Source organism: Jatropha curcas, chromosome 4, assembly GCF_041381405.1.
Source record: "Jatropha curcas cultivar XTBG-Jc1 chromosome 4, XTBG_Jcur_1.0, whole genome shotgun sequence".
In the NCBI taxonomy this organism is placed as follows: Eukaryota; Viridiplantae; Streptophyta; class Magnoliopsida; order Malpighiales; family Euphorbiaceae; genus Jatropha; species Jatropha curcas.
In genome coordinates this window covers 1,439,896-1,461,292 of record NC_143154.1, presented here as the reverse complement: position 1 = coordinate 1,461,292, position 21,397 = coordinate 1,439,896, and the positions used below count along the sequence as shown (strand labels likewise).

Below are 21,397 nucleotides of genomic sequence, written 5' to 3'. Positions count from 1 at the left end.
AACCTGCATTGTTGATGGCCAACGTAATTTCTTGAGCGTCAAAGTTTGATATGAAGCATAGCAAGCTGCTCCTATTTCAAGGAATTATTATTATTATTATTATACACACGAAAAAATAAGAAAAAAAATTTATATCCAAACTAATTTAACTAGGTATACCTAAATTGTTTGAGAAATATTTGAGATGAAGGGAATAATTTTTTACATGTAAATAATTAATTTAGCTATTAAGTGTATATATATAGTGCATATATATCTATACGATGTTTAATTCATCGTATAGATAGCTCATCTTTAAGAGCAAAAGGGTTGACACCTGTTCATTGGATTTCAATCAACTTAATACTGTAAAAGTAGATATCATTTGATTCTAACACTCATTTGGCTTTAGAAAAAGGACTTGGACATGTTAGGCTAACCTTCTTTAAGATATTAAATATTGTTAATTTAGGAAGATCGTGAATAACTATATTAAGCTAACGCTGATATAACTCTCAACACTAGGCCTTTAGATTATATTAGTCTTATATTTTGTTAGTTGTTTATTTCTATTTTTATGTTAATTGTTTAGTTTATTCTTAGCTCTCTTTAGAATTTTAGATAATTCAAATCATAATAATTTAATAATCAACAATTTATTTTTTATGAAGGCGATAATTTTTCTATACTATTTGTACCACTATGCACTTATAGAGCACGTCATTGCCACCAATTAGCTTCTACAAAAATATGAGAAATATGAATGGACTAATTCAAGGAAAAGAACTATCAAATTAACAAAACAAAAGCCAAACAGCAACAGGACACCATTAATGATATTTAGTACTTACAACTAACAAATTATCATTTTCTACCTGAACCTTGGTGTAACCTTGTGAGTAAGCTAATTTGAGAACTTCAAAGATGGCCATAATTCAGAACCTAAAACAGTAATCTCACTAATCCCAAACAAAAACAACCAAACGAATGTCCAAAGCTACATCCCCTTCTATTCTTCTACTTTCCCTCTTCTCTTTTTCTTTTTCTTCTCTTTCCACCCGATACTTGCTCTTCGTCCACTATACAGACGACCACCTTCTTTTTCTTTTTCAAACCCTTCTTCTTAATCAACACCGATAGTTATATATATATATATATATATATAAAAGGACATGTAATATAATTTTTAGAATATTATTGTTTGATTAATATTACCGTTGATGTAAAGAAATTAACAGATTATTCATTTTAGTCCCAAGCCTATGGGCAGTTGAGTTACATTCTTTTGGTAAATTGGTGAACTTTACAGGTGCTGCCCAAACAAGTAAAGAATAAGGAAGCAGTGGCAACTGTGATTCTTGAAACACTAGCAGATGAACTTACTGAAGCGATCAAAAATCAAGCTCAATATGCAATTGACTTCAAATCTGACCTCCAGAACTTGAAGGATAAGCTTAAAATTGTCAATGGTTTCTTTGCTGATATGGATAAGCTCAAGGAAAAGAAACAAGTTCTAGAGGTAGCTTTGTCTCAGTTGAGAGATTTGGCTTATGATGCTGATGACATTTTAACAGATTGCATCATCAGAGAGGAATATAAGAAAGATGGACACTGCTTCTCGCTAAATGATCCAATTTTCGCGTATAAAATGGGAAGAAGGTTGAAACGTTTAAATTCACGCATGGAAAAGGTAGAGGATAGCATGCACAAGTATCTCAATAGTCAATCACAACAATTGAACAAGAACGAAGGAAGTATGGATAAGGGATTATTTATTTCTCAGCACCTCAACTCATCTGACTCATTAGTTGATTAAAATATCACCGATTAATTTAGTCACCATCAAAATGGGCTGCTATAATAAGCCAAGACTTGGGAAGCCTTAAGCCCAAAGTTGGAGGTCCAAGCCCCTAGAATACTCCATATTACTCCACCCAAAAGATATTTTGTATAATGTCAACATAGTTCTAGAATTCTCCATGTAATCTAAACCGTCCATTTTTGTAGACAAATCTTAGCCGTACATTGAGGAGGTGGAAATGCCTATAAATACCACCCCTCACCTCATTTGTAAAAACCAAGCAAGCACCAAGCAAAAACCAAATAAGTAATCTTTTCCTTAAACTTTGTGAATGTTTGCTTCTTATTAATATAATTATATTTGGTGTTTTGTGTTAGTATTATTTTGGTTGCCTTTCCCGTTATTATTCTTGGTGTTATAAATTATTAATCAATCTTGGAGTTTATCACTACACTTATATCCAACAAGTGGTATCAGAGCTGATATCTAACAAGTGGTATCAGAGCATTAATCCCAACAAGTGATATCAGAGCTGATATCCAACAAGTGGTATCAGAGCCTGGTTGTGGTGGTAGTTGTTGTAGCCATGGTATTTGGTGGTGTTCATTTACAAGTGCAGGGTATTGTTACTCTGCTGGAATTAACAGTCGGGGACTGTTGTTGAAGCAACCAAATTCACAAGTAAGGATTGTGATTGTGATTGGTCAAGGACCGTTGTGCATTGGTTAGTGTCAGGAACACCAGTACCTTATGGTGGATTTCTCTGGAGTTACTAATAGCATTGAGAAGCTAAATAGCAACAATTACGGGAACTGGAGTACCCGTATGAGATATTATCTCATAGGTCAAGACTTATGGGATATCGTCGGAGGAGATAATACTACACCACCAGTTGGGGATGCAAAAGCTTTGAAAGAGTGGGAGACAAAATGCGGGAAGGCGATGTATGTGCTGACGGTTGCAGTAGAAGATGAGCAATGCAACGAATCAAGTCGGCTAAAACACCAAAGGAAGCGTGGGACATCCTCAAGTCTGCTTTCGCCAAGAAGAATGAAGCAAAACTGCAACGGCTCGAAAATGAGTTGTTCTCAATCTCGCAACATAACCTCACTGTAAGTCAATACTTTTCTAAAGTAAAATCTTTATGCGAGGAGATTTCGAAATTAGATCCAGACAACGAGATCAACGAGACAAGGATGAGGAGGATCATCATCCATGGTCTAAGACCTGAATTTAAGGGTCTTGTGACTGCTACTCGTGGTTGGGCTACACAACCAACCTTAGACGAGTTAGAGAATATCTTGTCCAATGAAGAGACTTTAGACGAAAAAATGTCTAAAGTAGCTTTGAAGGATGATGAGAAAGCTCTCTTTACTAAAAAGAGGGGATTTCGAAACGTTGCGAGAGTAGATGGTGGAAAAGAAAGGAGCAATCAACAAGGATGGAGAAAGCAAAAGTGGAGACCATCACAGCAAGGGAGAGCAAGACCAGGACAAAGGAAAGATGATTGGCGAGAAAATGATCGTTGCTATAAGTGCAATAAAAGAGGACATTTCGCCCGAGAATGTCGAAGCAGACGAGTAGAAGGAAACACAGCATCAACCCAGAACGAGCAACAAAGTGAAGAGGAATGGGATATTCACAGTTTCTTTGTTCAGGAGGAAGAATATTCTCTACAAAAGCCAGTAGAGATGATGCAGAAAGGACCCGAACATGAGTCGTCATTAATATCTGTAAGTGATAGAATCAACTATGATGATGATTGGATAGTTGATTCTGGAAGTTCTAATCACATGACAGAAAACATGGAGAAATTATCGAATGTATCCAATTATGATGGAGGTCGTGTTGTAGTCATAGCAAATAACACGAGATTGCCAATAGCTCACATTGGAAAGACAACCATTGTTTCTCCCTCTAGTAAGGAGAAAATGGAGTTACAGATGGTTTACCATGTGCCAAAGATGAAGAAAAATTTGCTCTCTGTATCACAAATAACAAGTGTAGGTTATTATGTGGTGTTCGGTCCTGATAATGTGAAGGTTTATCGTAACCTTAAATTAATCAGAGATCCAGTCATGGAAGGACGGCGAGTAGAATCAATCTACGTCATGTCAGCACAAGAAACCTATGTTGACAGAACAAGGAAGAATGAGACAGCTGACTTTTGGCACGCTCGTCTGGGACATGTTAGTTATCACAAGCTTAAGGTGATGATGAAGAAGTCCATGCTTAAAGGTCTTCCTCAGTTGGAATGCCGAGAAGACACTATATGTGCAGGATGCCAATATGGAAAAGCTCACCAACTTCCCTTTGAAGAGTCAAAACATAGAGCCAAGGTGCCATTGGAGTTAATACATTCAGATGTTCTTGGACGGATCAAGCAACCTTCAAATAGTAATATGAGGTACATGATTACTTTCATCGATGACTACACGAGATATGTTTGGGTTGATTTCATGATAGTGAAGTCAGAAGCTCTTGAAAAATTCAAAGCTTTCAAGGAGAAAGTTGAAAAAGAAATCGAAAATAAAATTAGATGCCTTCGCACCGATAATGGTGGAGAGTACACGTCTGACGAATTCACTAAATATTGCCAAGAGCAAGGCATTCGAAGGCAATTCACATGTCCAAGAACACCACAGCAGAATGGAGTTGCTGAGAGAAAGAATCGACACCTAGTGGAGATCTGCAGGAGTTTGCTCCATGCGAAGAATGTGCCAGCTAGATTTTGGGCAGAGTGCATGAATACAGTTGTGTACGTCACCAACAGACTACCTCAAGCAAGACTGGAGTTTACATCCCCATTCCAGAAATTGTGGAACATTAAACCACCTGTAAGTCATTTTCGCATTTTTGGATGCGTATGTTATGTCTTCGTTCCGGATGAACTTCGAAGCAAGTTTGACAAAAAGGCACTTCGCTGCATATTCGTTGGTTATAATGAGTAAAGACAAGGCTGGAGATGTTGTGATCCTACAACTAACAAGTGCCATATTTCACGAAATGTGGTCTTTGATGAGACATCATCTTGGTGGTCATCTGAAGCAACTCTGCTACCAAACTCAAAAGAAATTCAAGAAAAAGTTGAAAAGAAGATAGGAGAGGGAGAGTTCATCCCAGAGAAAGGTCAAGGAGAGCCATCCAGAGTTCAAGAGAAATCGAAGAGCCCATGGAAGATAGGTGCATACGAACAACAACAGCCAAGTCAAGAAGAACAAGATCCAGATTATCCTCCACTTCGGCGATCAAGTCGAGAAAGAAGGCCTAATCCAAAATATGCAAATGCTGCTATAGCAGAGATAAAGGAGCCAACAACTTATGAAGAAGCATCAAAGAAGATGGAGTGGACTACTGCGATGGAAGAAGAAATTGCTGCTTTGGAGGAAAATCAAACATGGGAATTAGTGCCAAAACCAAGAGATATGAAACCCATCTCTTGCAAATGGGTCTACAAAATCAAAACTCGCCCAGATGGATCATTGAGTGATACAAAGCAAGACTGGTTGCTCGTGGATTTTCTCAGCAATATGGCTTGGACTATGATGAGACATTTAGTCCAGTTGCCAAGATCACTACTATGCGTGTATTACTAGCTTTAGCAGCTAGTAAGTCATGGCCTTTGTGGCAGATGGATGTGAAGAACGCATTCTTACATGGTGAAGTTGATCATGAAATCTACATGGAGCAACCACCAGGGTTTAGAAGTCGTGAGAATCCTAACTATGTGTGCAAGCTAAGGAAAGCTCTTTATGGTCTAAAACAAGCACCGAGGGCTTGGTATGGCAAAATTGCAGAATTCCTTATCAAGAATGGATATGTTATGACACAAGCAGACTCCAGTTTGTTTGTGAAAGATCATGAAGGAAGACTAGCTATAGTGCTAGTATATGTTGATGATATAATAGTCACTGGCGACAACAGTGAAGAGATTCAACTCATCCGAGAGAATTTGGCTACTCGTTTCAAAATGAAAGAGCTAGGAAAGCTCAAGCATTTTCTTGGACTGGAGATAGAAGAAGCCAAGGAAGGTTTGTTCCTTGGACAACAGAAGTATGCAAGAGATCTACTGAAGAGGTTTGGAATGATGGAATGCAAGCCGATATCTACTCCAATGGATGCTAATGTCAAGCTGTGTGCTCATGAAGGGAATGATCTCGAAGATGCTACTATGTATAGACAACTAGTGGGAAGCCTAATCTATCTCACTATGACACGGCCAGACATTTCCTTTGCAGTTGGAGTAGTCAGCCGATTTATGCAGAAGCCTAAGAAACCTCATTTGGAAGCAGTTCGAAGAATATTGAGATATGTCAAAAGTACAATCGATCATGGGATCTTTTACAAGAGAGGCGAAATTATCAAGTTGGAAGGATACTGCGATGCTGATTATGTAGGAGATCACGACACTCGGCGCTCGACAACAGGCTATGCATTTAGTCTTGGTTCAGGAGTAATCTCTTGGTGCAGCAAGAGACAACCTACAGTGTCACTTTCCACAATAGAAGCTGAGTATCGGGCAGCAGCAACAGCAGCTCAGGAAAGTGTTTGGTTGTCGCAGCTTATGAACGATCTGCATCAACCCATCGACTATCCGATTCCGTTGAATTGTGATAATCATTCGGCTATACAAATGGCTGAGAATCCGGTGTTTCATGCGAGAACAAAACACGTGGAGTTTCACTATCACTTTATTAGAGAGAAGGTTATACAAGGAGAGATTGAAATGAAATATATCAAGACGGAGGATCAACCAGTCGATATCTTTACAAAGAGTTTAAACGCAAATAAATATGAAGATTTTCGCCAACAGTTGGGAATGATGAAGAAAGAGAAATTAATCGTTAAGGGAGAGTATTAAAATATCACCGATTAATTTAGTCACCATCAAAATGGGCTGCTATAATAAGCCAAGACTTGGGAAGCCTTAAGCCCAAAGTTAGAGGTCCAAGCCCACATTCTAGAATACTCCATATTACTCCACCCAAAAGATATTTTGTATAATGTCAACATAGTTCTAGAATTCTCCATGTAATATAAACCGTCCATTTTGTAGACAAATCTTAGTCGTACATTGAGGAGGTGGAAATGCCTATAAATACCACCCCTCACCTCATTTGTAAAAACCAAGCAAGCACCAAGCAAAAACCAAGTAAGTAATCTTTTCCTTAAGCTTTGTGAATGTTTGCTTCTTATTAATACAATTATATTTGGTGTTTTGTGTTAGTATTATTTTGGTTGCCTTCCCCGTTATTATTCTTGGTGTTATAAATTATTAATCAATCTTAGAGTTTATCACTACACTTATATCCAACAAATGGTATCAGAGCTGATATCCAATAAGTGGTATCAGAGCATTAATCCCAACAAGTGGTATCAGAGCTGATATCCAACAGGATTGGAAGAAGACATAAGAAAGCTCAAGAAATGGATTCTCTGCGAGAATAGGCCACCACTGCAATTTGTTGGCATTGTCGGGTTGGGAGGTTCAGGCAAAACTACTCTTGTTTGGGAAATTTACAATGACAAGGAAGTAATTGATACATTTAAGCAAAACAAAATCTGGCTGACTGTTTCTCAAGATTGCAATGAAGAAAGCATTATAAAGAGCATATTGGAAGAACTAAAAAAACAGCAGCAGGAGGAGACACAAGGAGGTGATGATCATGAAAGTTTCTGCCTTGTCATTTTGGACGATATATGGAATGTTTTCAATCTATCTCATTGGCAGGACTTATGCTCTAGTCTTGAGAAAAAAATGAGATCAAAATACCTGCATCATTATCACAACTAGAATAGAAGAAGTTGCAATCGGTATGCGAGTAAACAGTTCTCGAATCCATTATCCAAAAGCTTTAGAAGATGAAAAAAGCTGGTTATTGTTTCACAAGGTTGCATTTTCTCCCCATGACGATATCTGTAAAGATGAGAATATCATCGAAGTTGGAAAAAAGATAGTGAAGAAATGCGGAGGACTTCCTCTAGCAATCAAAACCATAGCAGCCTTATTGAAATCAAAACGCCAGCTTAATGAGTGGGAAAAAGTTTATGATGAGTTCCAGAAATTATTAACTCAAGGGGAGGCCACAGTAAAGGCGTCTTTGCAACTAAGTTATGATGCTTTGGGCTTCTACTACTTGAAATCATTAGTGGGAAAAAGATTGATAAAAACCTTAGAGATCCTGACAATAGTTATTTATCTTTTGGAAAAGGTAATAAATGCATACTTATTTTTTTTATTTATTTAATTAGTTCTCTTATAAGGTGAACATACTTGAACGATGACACATAGGCGGTGTTTGACAATAGATTTTTAGATAGGGTAAGGTCTTAGCTTGAGTATATTGGGGAAGCCTACTAGCTTGGGTTAGATTCTTGAATTAATTAAAATTTTTCCGGTTTTCTTTTTTCTAATAAAATTAAGAAATTTATTGATAAGTGTCATTTTTATAGTATTTTTAATATAATTTTTATTAGAATTTTTAGTAGTTTTTATTTAGTTTTATTTATGTTTTTATTCAAAGCTTCCTTGAATCATAATTCACTTGATCTTAAAGAAATTTGTAGAATTTTAACACAGAAAAGAACAAAATAAAGCAAAATACTCAAGCTATAGCACGCCCTGCCTGTGCACATCAGCACACACATGCTGGATTCAAGGAAAATCAAGTGGAGACTCAGGCCCTAGCACGCCCCAGCCATGCTATCTGGCACGCCCGTGCCGCAAGAGGACGTCATTCCAAAGCCGTGCTTGCTTGAGCACGGCCCGTGCTGCATCCATCATGGAGACTCTGAGCCTAGCACGCCCTAGCCGTGCTATTTGGTACACCTGTGCCACAGATTCTCCTCTAGACATGCAAATCAATTTCTAATCCTATTTAGGCGCATGAGAGAGTCCTAGTTGAGAAGAAATTCAAAGCCTAAACAGTTTCCTATTTCCAAAAGATTTCTTACTTAATGAAGACTTTATTTCCTAAACGAAGTCGGATTTTCTCCTAGGAAGTCTATATAAAGAGAGAACTCATTCATTGTAAAGGATCACTGGATCTCTGATTCTTTTGTTCTATTGTTTTTCTCCCTCTCTTCAAGACTTCGAATGTTGAAGATTTGTGCGAAGATTCAAGGAAGCCGTCCAGAATTATTTGTTAACTAGTTTTTATCTCTAAACTCTTAATCTTGTTTTTATCTTTCATTATTCATATTGATTATGGAATTATTATCAAGTTTAATTGAGTTTTATTTAATTACTATGTCGAGCTAAACTCTCATACTAGGGATTTGATGTAGCTTAATTTCGATTCCAATTTATAATATTTGATTTGCTTATCTTTGTTCGAAGTATAATTTATTATTGAACTTAATGCTTCCGGACAGAGTTTCTCCCCTGAATTGATTTATTTCATTAATCACTATCTGGAGAAGGGTTTTTGATATAAAAAAGGTAGTAAATTATATGGAAATAATAACTTAATGCGGAAGCTATATGGTTTGACTCTTGGGGGTTTTCATAAGTTAATGACCTTAGGTTATAAATTCACAAAATAAACCATAAACCTTAATGATTTAATTCATGTTTGATTGCGCTATTGGAAGATATGTAATTAGATCGGGTTAAAATAGCTAACAATACATCGGGAGAGCTTGTTAGTAATTTTAGGGTTGTTTCCCCTACTTGAATAATTAAAATTGATTATCAAACTAATTAAATAAATTGGATAGAATTAAGTAAAGTCAAAATCCCTAGTAGCTTTTAATTCTTGATTTCTTTTAATCAAAAATTGTCTTACTTGAGTTCTTTTTATTCTCTTTTATTTGTTGAAGTTAATTCTTAAAAACAATTCCACTTATTGCTGTTGAAATAATAGTAGGTTAACATAACTTTGGCACTTGGTAAACAATCTCTGTGGAAATGATACTCATCTCATTCTATATTACTTATTGCGATTTCGTACACTTGTGAAAATCACTGTCAAGTTTTTGGCGCCGTTGCCGGGGATTGACGTTACCAATATCAATATTAATTACCCTATTATTAATTTAGACATTCATTCTTATTTTTACTTATTTTTATTAGATTATTTCAGATGTTTATGTAAAAAAGATTTGGTCGAACTGATTATAAATTTTTTTTTTTTTGGCGCCATTGCCAGGGATTGGCGTTTCCAATATCCAATGGTACCCATTATCTATGGGTACTCGTGGGTATCTGTTACCCGCAAATACCTATTTATTCATATATTCAAATTGTTTAAAAAATTAGATTATATTGAATCAATAAATAAAAGAATTAAAAAAAAATAAAAGTATCATTCTATTAAAAATATGAAAATCAATTAATACATAAATAAATATTCAAAAAATGATAAATTACAATTTTAATTACAAAATTACTCTTCTTATCATAATGCTTGCTCTTCTTATCATAATATGTCACTGAAGGGTAATAGTAGTAGACTCTTCAACTGATAAATTAACGAAGATAAGCATGACTTGACACCGCTTGCTTTGAAATATTTGATAAATAAATTCTTTATTGTAACTATTACTCGTGTTGAAGCTTTTGATAAAATGTTTTTGTTTTTTTGAGAAATTGAAAAATTCTTCTTAGTTAGAGTCTTTCTTGTTTTCTTCTAACTAATAGTAATTTCAATCTACAATAAATAATATATAGACTAAAATATAAAATTAAAAATAAGATATTTATTTAAATGAAATATTAAATATTGAGCTTCAAATTTTAAAATTCTAAAATTTAAAATTTTGAAAAATTCAAATTGTTTAAATAAATTTAAATTATTCAAATTAATTTAAATTATCCGCATTATTCAAATTATTGAAATTAATTTAAATTATTCAAATTAACTCAAAATTATTCAAATTATTCAAATTAACTCAAAATTATTCAAATTATAATTATTTTACTTTATTAAATATTTCATACCACAATTTAGAGAAAATAATTAATTTCAAACTTCTCAGGGTTTGGGTATCGGGTTCGGATATTACTCAACCCAAAAGTTCAGGTCGATTTCGGGATCAGATTTGGGTTTATAATAACAATACTCATACCCTACCCGTACTCAAAACGAAACTTTCGGGTTTTACCCAAATCCAATCAAAACTCTAAAAATTGGGTTTGACTGGATTTGGGTCGAGTGCATACCCATCGGGTTGGGCTGATTTTGCCATTCCTAGAAATGGATTGAACTTTGAGATCATTTCATTATATAAAATAGAATCAACTACATAAAAAAATAACATTTTAAATAGTTTATACGACAAAATCTAATACAAATTAACCAATTGTATTTACTTCAATCTAAACAAAAATTTATCCTTTTAATATTATATAGATAAAAAATTAAAAGAGTATAAAAAATAAAAATATAACGAGTATTGTAAACGCGCAACGCACATCATAAAAAAGACTAGTGTGTATATATATATATATATATATATATATATATATATAATAAAAGCCTTAGATGAGTCACACTTTTATTTATTTTATATTTAAAATTAAATGCTTTGTTTTTTTTTATGCTTACATGAGAAATTTCTTAATAAAACTCCTAATTTTTTTTATGCAGTGAATCGTGCGCTCTCTAACTAATTTACTAAAATATTATTCTAACTAATGCAACAACAACTAAAATAAAATGTAAAGAAACACCTAATTAATTATTTATCAACCTTTTCTTTTCGTTACTTTTTCCAGCACTAATATTCACATACCAATCACTCTCCTGATTACATTAGTCATTGAATGAGTTATACTAATAACTCAACATGTTTGAAAATTATCTTTAATAAATTATTAATATTAAAGATAATTTAAGTATCTTTAATATTAATAATGTCAATTTAAGTATGCTACCTACCCACTATTTGTCTCGTGACTTTGGCCTAATTTGGTTGTGGAGTATAGGTATCTTATGCAATTGATTATTTTGCAAAAAAAAAAAAAAAAAAAAAAAAGCAACAACTCTTTTTTTTTTCTTTTACCTTTGAATTAATTATAATATATATGATGCTTTAAATTAAATAAATAAATAAATAACAACCAATCAGGTGTAGTTTGATTGGTCGTCCTACCTCTCGTAAAAGATGTAGAGAGTGAAATATTTCGAGTTTGAGTCCTCTCTACCATAAAAGTTATCACCAATTTAATGAATGTTATTCAAAAGAGAGAGATATCTCTTACCGTATAGCTCACAATGTTTCCGTCCATTAAGCCTCCCACGTATCAAGAAAAAAAATTGAAATGAAATTTATTGCACCTACCTAGGTTGTTGGAGAAACTTAGCCCTTGTCAAAATTATGGGTAAAAACTATTTAATTCTAAACACATGACTCCAATTACCACTTCATCTCTATATTTTGAGTAAATAATTGAATCATTCTCTAATTTTTAAATCTATTAATACTTTTATCCATTTAAACCTTTCATCAAAAAGTATTATTTTCACCGTTTAAGGGATGGAGTAGATAATACAATTATACTAAAATGTCATAATTTCAAGAATCACATAAAACTAGAAAAAAAAATAGAGATAAGGTCGACACGATGAACCTTATTTATTTATGTAATTGCTAACTATATGAAAGATTTATAAACTTTATATTATTACGAATGAAATTAGCATTTTACTCTTTAGTGGGCCAACCAGTTTTAATCCAATGGGCTATATTTAGTTAAGACCAAATTTAGTTTATGGATTTTACTTAAGACCAAATTAAATAAAAATAAAAGTCAGAATAAAATTTATTTTTCATCAGCAGTTGCTTCAATTGGTCCCACCGCCATATGGACAACCTGGCAATGGGCAAAAACTCAACCACTCTTCTTTTCCAACGAAAACGTGACAATTAATGCCTACACCAAATCAACATGTTTGAAAATTATCTTTAATAAATTATTAATATTAATATTTAAGTTCAAATAGAATTGCGTTAATTGGTGCTTTCATTTTTTTATTTTCCATTCCTAAGACGTGGAAAGTTTTCTAAGCATCCATATCTCTAACATGAGTTATGGCTATACTTATCCCCATCCTTACTTTCCTTCTCCATCGGAAACTTGTTTATGGAGATTCTCTTGTATGTAGTCCTGACCGATATAGCTCTAATTGTCAATGTCCCATGTATAATCCTAATTGTAAAATGGGTAAACTTCTATGAGCACAATTTTCAAGTTTCAATTTTTTTTTTCAAGAATTAGCTCCTACTAGCTAAATAACCATTTCTATTTTCTTTTAACTCCCATCTGTAGTAATTTGTTTTTATGGTGTGCTTTCTACAGGAAAATCTGAAATAGAATGTGACGGAAATCAAACTCTGCCTTGCTATGAGTGTAAACTTCTGTAACTAAAAGCGCAATTCTCAATCCATTTAACTTTTTCTTTTCTTTCAGGAATCGAAACCCAACTTGCATGCATATAATATTCTACTCCTAGCTAGCAAACCATTTCATTATTCTGTATTTGGATTAATTAAGTTCCGTTTAGTTTGATGTAATGCTTGGCTTAACCAGATTTTTCTTTTTCTTGACTGTGGATGCCATTAGAACTTTCATAAACAGTTTTCCTTCAGCATCTCACTTCGATGCTTTACACTGTCAAAACAGCAGCAATCTGGAGCCTGGTGCTGAAATAAGGTGTGATTGTATTTTCAAGGATAACAAGAGCAACATCACTTGCCACATAACTGAAATGTATGTATCTCCAAATTCTGATATATATTGTCAATTATAGACTTGTCTACATCCTGTGTCTGGCTGGTTCTATATACAAACAGAGGCGGAGGGAGAGGACTGAGGGGAGCCTGGCCCCCCAAACTCCTTTTTTTTTTTTTTTTTTCTTTTAAATTTTCTCTATAAAATAGTCCAAAAAGATTTTTTCTTTGATTTTGGCACCTTTTAATTTTGAAAATTTTTCTTTGAACCCTTTAATTTTGGGTCTAGCTTGGCCCCTAAATACCAAACCGATAAAAAAAAGGCTTTTAAAAAAAATTTATTGTTTTATTATTTTTTTCTCAAATGTCATGGGGTCTAGGGTTTCGTAGCTTTTGACAGCTGCGTGGTGCCTAGACTCCACTTGTAATCTAGGCCAGCCATGCATCCTTCGAAAGTCTTAGCATATCATCTGATTATAAAGGCTCATTGACAGCTTATTTCGCAAGTGTACGAATCGCTATAAGTAATATATGATGAGTAAGATATCGTTCCTACGAGGATTGTAATCCAAGTACCAAAATTATGTTATCTCATTATTATTTAGACGACAATTGAGAGAATTGTTTTATAAATGTAAAATAAACAAGAGTCAAGTAAACAAAAATTGATTAAAAGAAATCAAGGAATTGAAACTATTAGGGGTTTTGATTTCACTTAATTCTTTCCAATTTATTTCATTAGTTCATTAATCAATTTAATTATTCAAGTAGGGGAAACAACTCTGAATTCACTAACAAGTTCTTCCGATGTATTGCTAGCTATTTTAATTCCATTTAATTACCTATCTTCCAATAGCGCAATCAAATATGAATTAAATCATTAAGTTATGTAGTTGTTTATGGATTTACAATTTAAGGTTGATAAATCATAAAACCCTCCCATGAGTCAAACCATATAGCTTCCGCATCAAGTAATTATTCTCATGTGTTTTATTAACCTTTTCATATCAAAGATCCTTCTTCCGATAGTGATAATTGAAATAAATCAATCTAGGGGAAAATTCTGCCTAAAAGCATTAAGTTCATTAATAAATCATAACTTGAATAAGGAAAAATAAATCTAATCGCATAAATTGGAAAAAAAGATTAAGCTACATCAAACCCCTAGTATAAGAATTTAGTTACACATGGTACTTAAATAAAACTCAATAATACTTGATAAATATTCCATAATCAATAAGAATAATGAAAGAAATAAACAAGATTAAGAGTTTAGAAATAAGAACTAGTGATAAATTGTTTAGATGGCTTCCTTGAAACTTTACACAACTCTTGAACACTTAACTTCTAAAGAAAATAAAACTATGTACAAGACTAAAAGAATGAGAGATATATGAGATGGAAGATGAGATGATGGGATGAATTGGGATCCTTCCTATCTTTATATAAACTTCTTGGGAGAGAAATTCTACATTGTTTAGGGAATAAATTCCACCTTGTTTAGGGAATTGATGTTTGTCGGTTCCACCAAATTTAAATTACTGAATTTAACTGTAGAAGTGGTGAATTCAGGTCGAACCTTAGAGACTGAAATCTTAATTTTTGTGTTAAAAAGAAGGGGGTTTTGTTTGTGAAAAATTCAACTTAACAGTTCAAAAAGAAAATTAATTAATTAAACTAAAGTAGTAATGCAAATTGATGAAAAAACCAATTCAAAGTGATTTCTAATCCAATGCACAATTGATCACAGACAACTTATGATTTAATTACTCTTTGAATACTTAACTGAAATTTACCAAAAAGCATGATAAATTCCCAAAACTCCCCTATTTCATTAACTTGAGCCCAGCACCCTCATTAACTCTAATTATTAAACGATCAGGTATTAAGCAATGCCTTTCAATTTAATAAAAGCATTAAGAATCAGGAAGTAGTTAAACTTGAACAATAATTTATAAAACATAAACCATTTAATTCAATCCTATTGTCTCTATAGATTATTACTGAAAACCTGAAATATAATTAGTAATACCTAATTGCTACTAACATTCAAACTTTCGTAACAATTACGGATTATGAAATTTGAAATAGCACTTAATCCTACCAAACAATTCACTAATAGGCCTTTTTAGCAAAGAATTCAATAGAATCAACTCAATAAGAACAAGAAACAATAGATATTTAAGAAGAAACTACTCATTTAAAACCCGAGTCTCACAAAAGTGCAAGGATGATAAATCCCTTGAATTGGTGTAAAGAAATTAGCCACTCATAATCATGGCTTCGAATCACCAAAAACAAAGAATAAAGAACAAAAACCTAGATTAATAGATGAACTAAGAGAAGAAAAACGTGCCTCCTAGCTGCCGTAGAATCACTCCTTATATAACACCTCCAAAAGGAAAAAGAATCCCTAATCAATTGGGAAATTCAAAAGCAGTAAACAGAAAATATTTGATGTTCTGATTTCTCTCCTGTTTTTCAGCATCTTCTGTTCCAAATCTGGCTCTGACTCCTTCAATAAATTTGAAAATCTCTCTCTCTGCTTTCTAACGAGCTAAGGCTCGCCCAAAACGGACATCTACAACAAGAATATGACCTAAAAAACGAAATCAGATTGACGCAGAAATTCTGCTCAAAACTTTAATCTTCTATGACGTTTTTGAAGACCAAAACGACTTCATTTCATTTAATTGTCTTCACAACAACCATAGGGCTGTCTTCTAAGAATTCAATGGGCCTAGGCTGAGTTAGTTTGGACACTTGGAACTCCAGATATGAAGTCCACAACAGAACAGGTTGTGCTCAGTTATACAGCACATAGCTTCAAAATTCAGAGCTGAATTTGATCAATATTGAGACTGAATTAGCTTCTGATTCCTCTTTGACAATTGTAGAACTTTATTTCATCTTTCCAACGCATGAAACGGAATCCAATTTGAAGGTCTACAACTCCAGATATCCCTGAAAAACCGAACAAGGGTCAAGATAAAAAAATGCTGGAATTTTACCAATTTAATCATATTACTCCAAATGCAACTAAAATAATGTCTAATTGGTAAAAATTGTCTAACAAAGTGAATTAAGCACATAAATAACCCAAAAATGCATACGAATATAGACAATAAAAGCACTTGATAATGCACTTATCAGGAATAAAGTTCTCATTAGGCCTTAAATTTCTCTCAATCTTGTCTCTTCCATGTGCATAGATTAGAACTTGATTTGCATGTCAAGAAAATATCCAAGGTGAGCTCATGAAAATGATAAGGAATGGTTGGAAATTTTGACTTAAATCAGCACTTGGTATGTAGCACGGGCGTGCTTGGATGCACAGTCTGGGGCGTGCCAAGGTCTGACTCTTTGCTTGATTTTCCTTGGTTTTAGCACAGTCATGCTAATTGGCATGGGCTGGGCATGCTAAAATATTTTTACTTCATTTTGTTCTTTTCTGTGCAAACCCTACAAATTCCTTAAGATCAAGTGAATTATGATTCAATGAAGCTTTTATATGAAAACATAAATAAAATTAAGATAAAAACTAAATAAAGTAATTAAAAATACTAAAAACTTTAATAAAAATTACATTGAAACAACTATAAAATTACACTTATCACTCATCTTGCTATATACATAAGGGTATCGTACATCTGAGTTTCAGGTCAAGGTCTTTGGGCATTCCAGGCAACGCAAAACTATCTAGACCGAAACCTTTCCTATGGAGAAATGCGTAATATAGGCCTTTGGCCCTATAGTGTCCATAGAACTCCTTCCTGCGTGTTATCAGAAATACTCGTCTGAGCCAAAATACCATTGATAATTGATTTGATATATAGGTGTTCTCATACAAGGGGCTTAAGTAATTAATGTTAAATCTATGCATTTTGGGTGACAGAAATATAAAGAGTACACTAAGTGGTCCTATTGATGACACAATAATTAGGCTTCAATAAGTATGCCAATGGTTCTCTAATATATATTTTGTTCGGTTAAAATTCAGTGATCTTTCTAGCCATCAATTGACCGGAACCCTACCGAAAAGCCTGGGAAATTTAACTAGTCTCAAAAAGCTGTAAGTATTGCAGATTTATAAATTTAACTAGGACATATATATATTTTATATTTATAATAAATGGTATTACCTGACTACAAAACAAATAAAATTGTGATTTGTGATTGTACCTAATCAGAGATTTGAGCAACAACCAGCTTGATGGTACTATTCCTAGTAGCTTCCAGCATTTAAAGTTGCTCCAAGAATTGTAAGTTAGCCTATATATCACTCTATCTTCAATTGTACATTTTACGGTTTAATTATATTGAGTTGAGAATTGTGCAAAATTAGGCGTCTTTCAAACAATTAATTGGATCGTCCAATCACTAGCTTGGGCAATTTACAAAATTTGAATGCAATGTAAGTACTTATTCAACTCATGTTTTATTCAGGGTGTCAAAATGGGTCATGATATGAGAACACGATTTACTGAAAATTAAATGAGTTAGTATTGAGTTTAAATGGATTCATGTCATAAACAGATCGTGTTTGTATTTAAATATTTGATACGATTATTAAATGGGTTGTATTCGTATTGATTTTAATCGTGTTACGTGTAGACGGATTCGTGTCAAACTAGACACGAATCCATTTTGACACCTCTAATTTTATTGAGCCATAAGTCTTTAAAATTTGAACTTTAAAAGTCATTTGGGATGGCATATTTGATTTACCTTTTAATTGCTGTTTAAAAACTCCCTGCAATAGCGATCTGAGCTTCAACTTCTTCAATCAGCAAATACCTGCATCATTTGGTAACTCTCATTGCTACAGTACCTGTAAGGCCCTTTCCTTTCTTTTCCTTTCTTTTCTTTTCTTTCCGGCGCAATATAATTGTAATTTTATATATATATACATTGCGGCTTTGCAGGATTCTTGACGATAACATGTTATCAGGCCCAATTCCTGACTAACTGGAAACCTCACTCAACTTTGGTCTTTGTATGAAGCTTTTTTTTATTTATTTGTTATTTCTAACTCACTGGAAAAAAAAAAAAAAAAAAAAAAAAAAAAAAAAAAAAAACAGGTTTTTGGATGAAAATGAACTCAACGGTCCACTTCCTTCAGGTCTTGGAAAATTGGGCAATCTGGTAAAATTTTAAGTTTTATTTAAGTGATAAATAAAACAAACATAACTTTATGGAAGAGAAAATTCTAATATTCTAATTGAAAGACTTTATTTAGAATGTTGGATAAAGGAGTATTTATAGAGTAGAAAATTTAAATTAATTAGGAATAAAATTACTAATCTAAACCTAATTAGAAAATAAATATAAAAATCAAACTAAATACATTTAAAGTTACAAACCAATAAGTAAAAGTAAATAGGAGAGAATAATAAAAACGCAATAAGTCCTGTTATTAGTAAGCATGTCTTTATTATTTATCTATTAAAATATAGAATTAAATACTAAATTAGTCAAATTTAAATTATATTGCTTATATTGCCAACTTCTGAAATTTTATGGTTATAACTCGTTGGGATCCAACTATCTTTCTGGAAACATTCCACATAATTATTCTCAACTTAAACGACTCGAAAATTTGTAAGTCATCCTTAAACATTATTTATTTTTAAAGCAAAGTTGAAAAATAAAGTTGTTTATTTTATTATTATTCTCATTTTTTTTAGAAGGGGTCTTTTGATGTCAAATATTGTAAAAATATTTTAATTTCCAAAACTGTGATTCAATGCAATGCAGTGAACTATCTGGAAACAATTTGTCTGGTTTTATACCGGATTACATCCCAAATTGGGAGAACCTCACTTTTCTGCAAGTATTTCTAAGAATTTATTTTTGATATAAATAAATGTAAATAAATAAAGATTCAGAATGTTGAATATTATTATTTAAAATGAAAAAAAAAATTATCTTGATCTGATATTGTTTGTACTATTATAAAATTGTCAGGGAACTTATGGGAAATAATTTTGAAGGGAATCTATCAGGAGGGATTTTTAAACTTCCAAAGCTTCTTACATCGTACGTGCAGTAACTGAATACCTACTTCTTTTCATAATTTCATTTGGAAGAAACAATTGAAGCTTTGGCGTTTTCTGGTTAATGCTTTCTTTCTTTCTTTCTTTTGTTTTTTATTCATAGGGAGGCCACTAGGTCAAAATAAGCTGGCTAAAGCTTTCTAAGACGAGATTTTTTGATTCAGATCGGTTACTGGACTGAGGAATCCTAGTATTACTTTCCCGCAGCAAGCAAACTTAACACACTTAGAGTCTTTGTGAGTACTTTTTTTTTTGTTATCGGCAAAAGAGAAATTAGATTTGTTATTAAGAAAAGATAAAAGTGCAACTATGATTTAGAGGACTCTGAACTCGAAATTTTTTATTCCTCACATAAGTGAGAAGACCAACAAAACTACCACCTGATTGGTAGTATCATTTTATATAATTCTTACTCCTTTCAAAACATGTTTTATATAATTTGTGACCATTATAGTGTTGTTTATTTTATATATTTTATTTTATATAATCTGGTAATAGATTCAGAAAAAAAAAAGTAATAATTTGACCATTCATGGATTGTATTTTTTTTATTTTTCATTTTTTAAGAATGCATTTAAGGGGGATTTGACTAATAATTTTAAAGTTATTTATAACATCACCAACGGAATTGGCCATCGGGATTCAATTTTAAAGTAATATTTATTTTCAATTCATTATAAGTTTTATCAATTAAGGTATAATTGAAATCATAATTTGTAATTTTGTAATTCTAAAACTAATTTTACGTTATTTTTAATCAAAATAGTTAAAAATAAAATCGTGAGCTACATAATAAAAACTCTTTCACTTCTTTAATTTATTAAATCAGTGAAAACTCGCTCAAAAGCACTTCATTAAAAAAGCAAATTACTTATTTATTCCTCTTCATTAGCAATATTTCTAAATTTGCATTAATGGGAGAATACCAGTAGTTTAAAGAGAAAAAAATAAATTGATTTAAATCATAGGTAAGTCTATTATACAGAATGAGAAATTCTGTATAAATAAAGAAATAGTTATATTTCATTAGATTTAAACTACCTAAACGTGGACCATTAAATTTAAAAGATCTAATAACCTGCTGCCTATAAAACCAGTATCCTTATTCATATATAATTTAATTATATTTATTATTTTAGTTAAAAGTTTGTTTTACCAATCTAAAAGACGTCAACGCAAGAAGTTTAAAAACAACAAAAGTATCAAATATTCTTTTCATAAATAATTAAAATAAAGGATTATTGAATTTAAATAAGTTATTGAGCTACTATTTACCTCCTAAGATGAAATAAAAAAATATTTTAAGTTTGTTGTGTTGCTGATCATAATATGATTTATAATTTAATTTTTATATACTCCTACATTATTAGTTATAATATATCATAACTTAACTTTTTTTACTAAAATTATTTTATAATTTATGTAAATTGTAATTGTTTAATTTGAACTTTATTTGTGATCTACCGAAAAAACAACTCAACTTAATTTTTTGAATATATCCATTATAAGCTTGACTTTATATAAAAGCAAGTGTTTTATCTATTAGAGCTCAAAACAATAATATAATTAATCCAATACATCAATAATAATTGCATTATCCCAAATAAATTTACAATATAATGATCATAATCGAATTTATAACATTCACCTTTTACTTTTTAAAATTTTATTGTAAAATTCAAAAAAGCCATAATCATTTGCTTTAAGAATATAACTTCAAAACTTAGTTTCGTATCAAAATTAATTATGAATTATATAATCCATACTTATAAATTTTTTTAATATGTATTGAGATCGTTTAGAGATTTTTATAAAAATAATTATCTTAAAATGTTATTTATTGTGTTTAAAATAATTTCAAGTACCCTACTATTTATATTAAAATCAT

General features: G+C 32.2%; 2 protein-coding genes and 1 long non-coding RNA gene across 3 annotated transcripts; all 3 read left to right on the top strand.

Annotated features, from left to right (window-relative positions):
• Nucleotides 1-14: 14 nt before the first annotated feature.
• Nucleotides 15-2,896, top strand: LOC149496632 (uncharacterized). Its single transcript, XM_089720396.1, has 4 exons — nt 15-23; nt 1,289-1,733; nt 2,400-2,461; nt 2,510-2,896. Exons 1-4 carry the CDS (start codon nt 15-17, stop codon nt 2,894-2,896), a joined length of 903 nt encoding a protein of 300 aa, XP_089576522.1.
• An 80-nt stretch (nt 2,897-2,976) lies between these two features.
• LOC149496631 (uncharacterized) lies at nt 2,977-6,641 on the top strand. The gene is made up of 3 exons (XM_089720395.1): nt 2,977-4,187; nt 4,734-5,109; nt 5,307-6,641. Exons 1-3 carry the CDS (start codon nt 2,977-2,979, stop codon nt 6,639-6,641), a joined length of 2,922 nt encoding a protein of 973 aa, XP_089576521.1.
• Nucleotides 6,642-12,780: 6,139 nt separating this feature from the next.
• LOC149496630 (uncharacterized) lies at nt 12,781-18,591 on the top strand. Its single transcript, XR_016320592.1, has 6 exons — nt 12,781-12,947; nt 13,083-13,133; nt 13,407-13,493; nt 17,454-17,525; nt 17,644-18,286; nt 18,379-18,591. It is a non-coding gene; the product is annotated as an uncharacterized LOC149496630 (long non-coding RNA).
• Nucleotides 18,592-21,397: the final 2,806 nt, after the last annotated feature.

Bases quoted from the DNA above. Each gene is read 5' to 3' on its own strand.
- LOC149496632 (XM_089720396.1), top strand. The intron at 1,734-2,399 runs GTATGGATAAGG...TTACAAGTGCAG, and splicing joins ATTGAACAAGAACGAAGGAA to GGTATTGTTACTCTGCTGGA. The intron at 2,462-2,509 runs GTAAGGATTGTG...TGCATTGGTTAG, and splicing joins TGAAGCAACCAAATTCACAA to TGTCAGGAACACCAGTACCT.
- LOC149496631 (XM_089720395.1), top strand. From the start codon at position 2,977: ATGAGGAGGATCATCATCCATGGTCTAAGACCTGAATTTAAGGGTCTT. The intron at 4,188-4,733 runs GTACATGATTAC...TAATGAGTAAAG, and splicing joins CCTTCAAATAGTAATATGAG to ACAAGGCTGGAGATGTTGTG. The intron at 5,110-5,306 runs GCATCAAAGAAG...GGATTTTCTCAG, and splicing joins AGCCAACAACTTATGAAGAA to CAATATGGCTTGGACTATGA.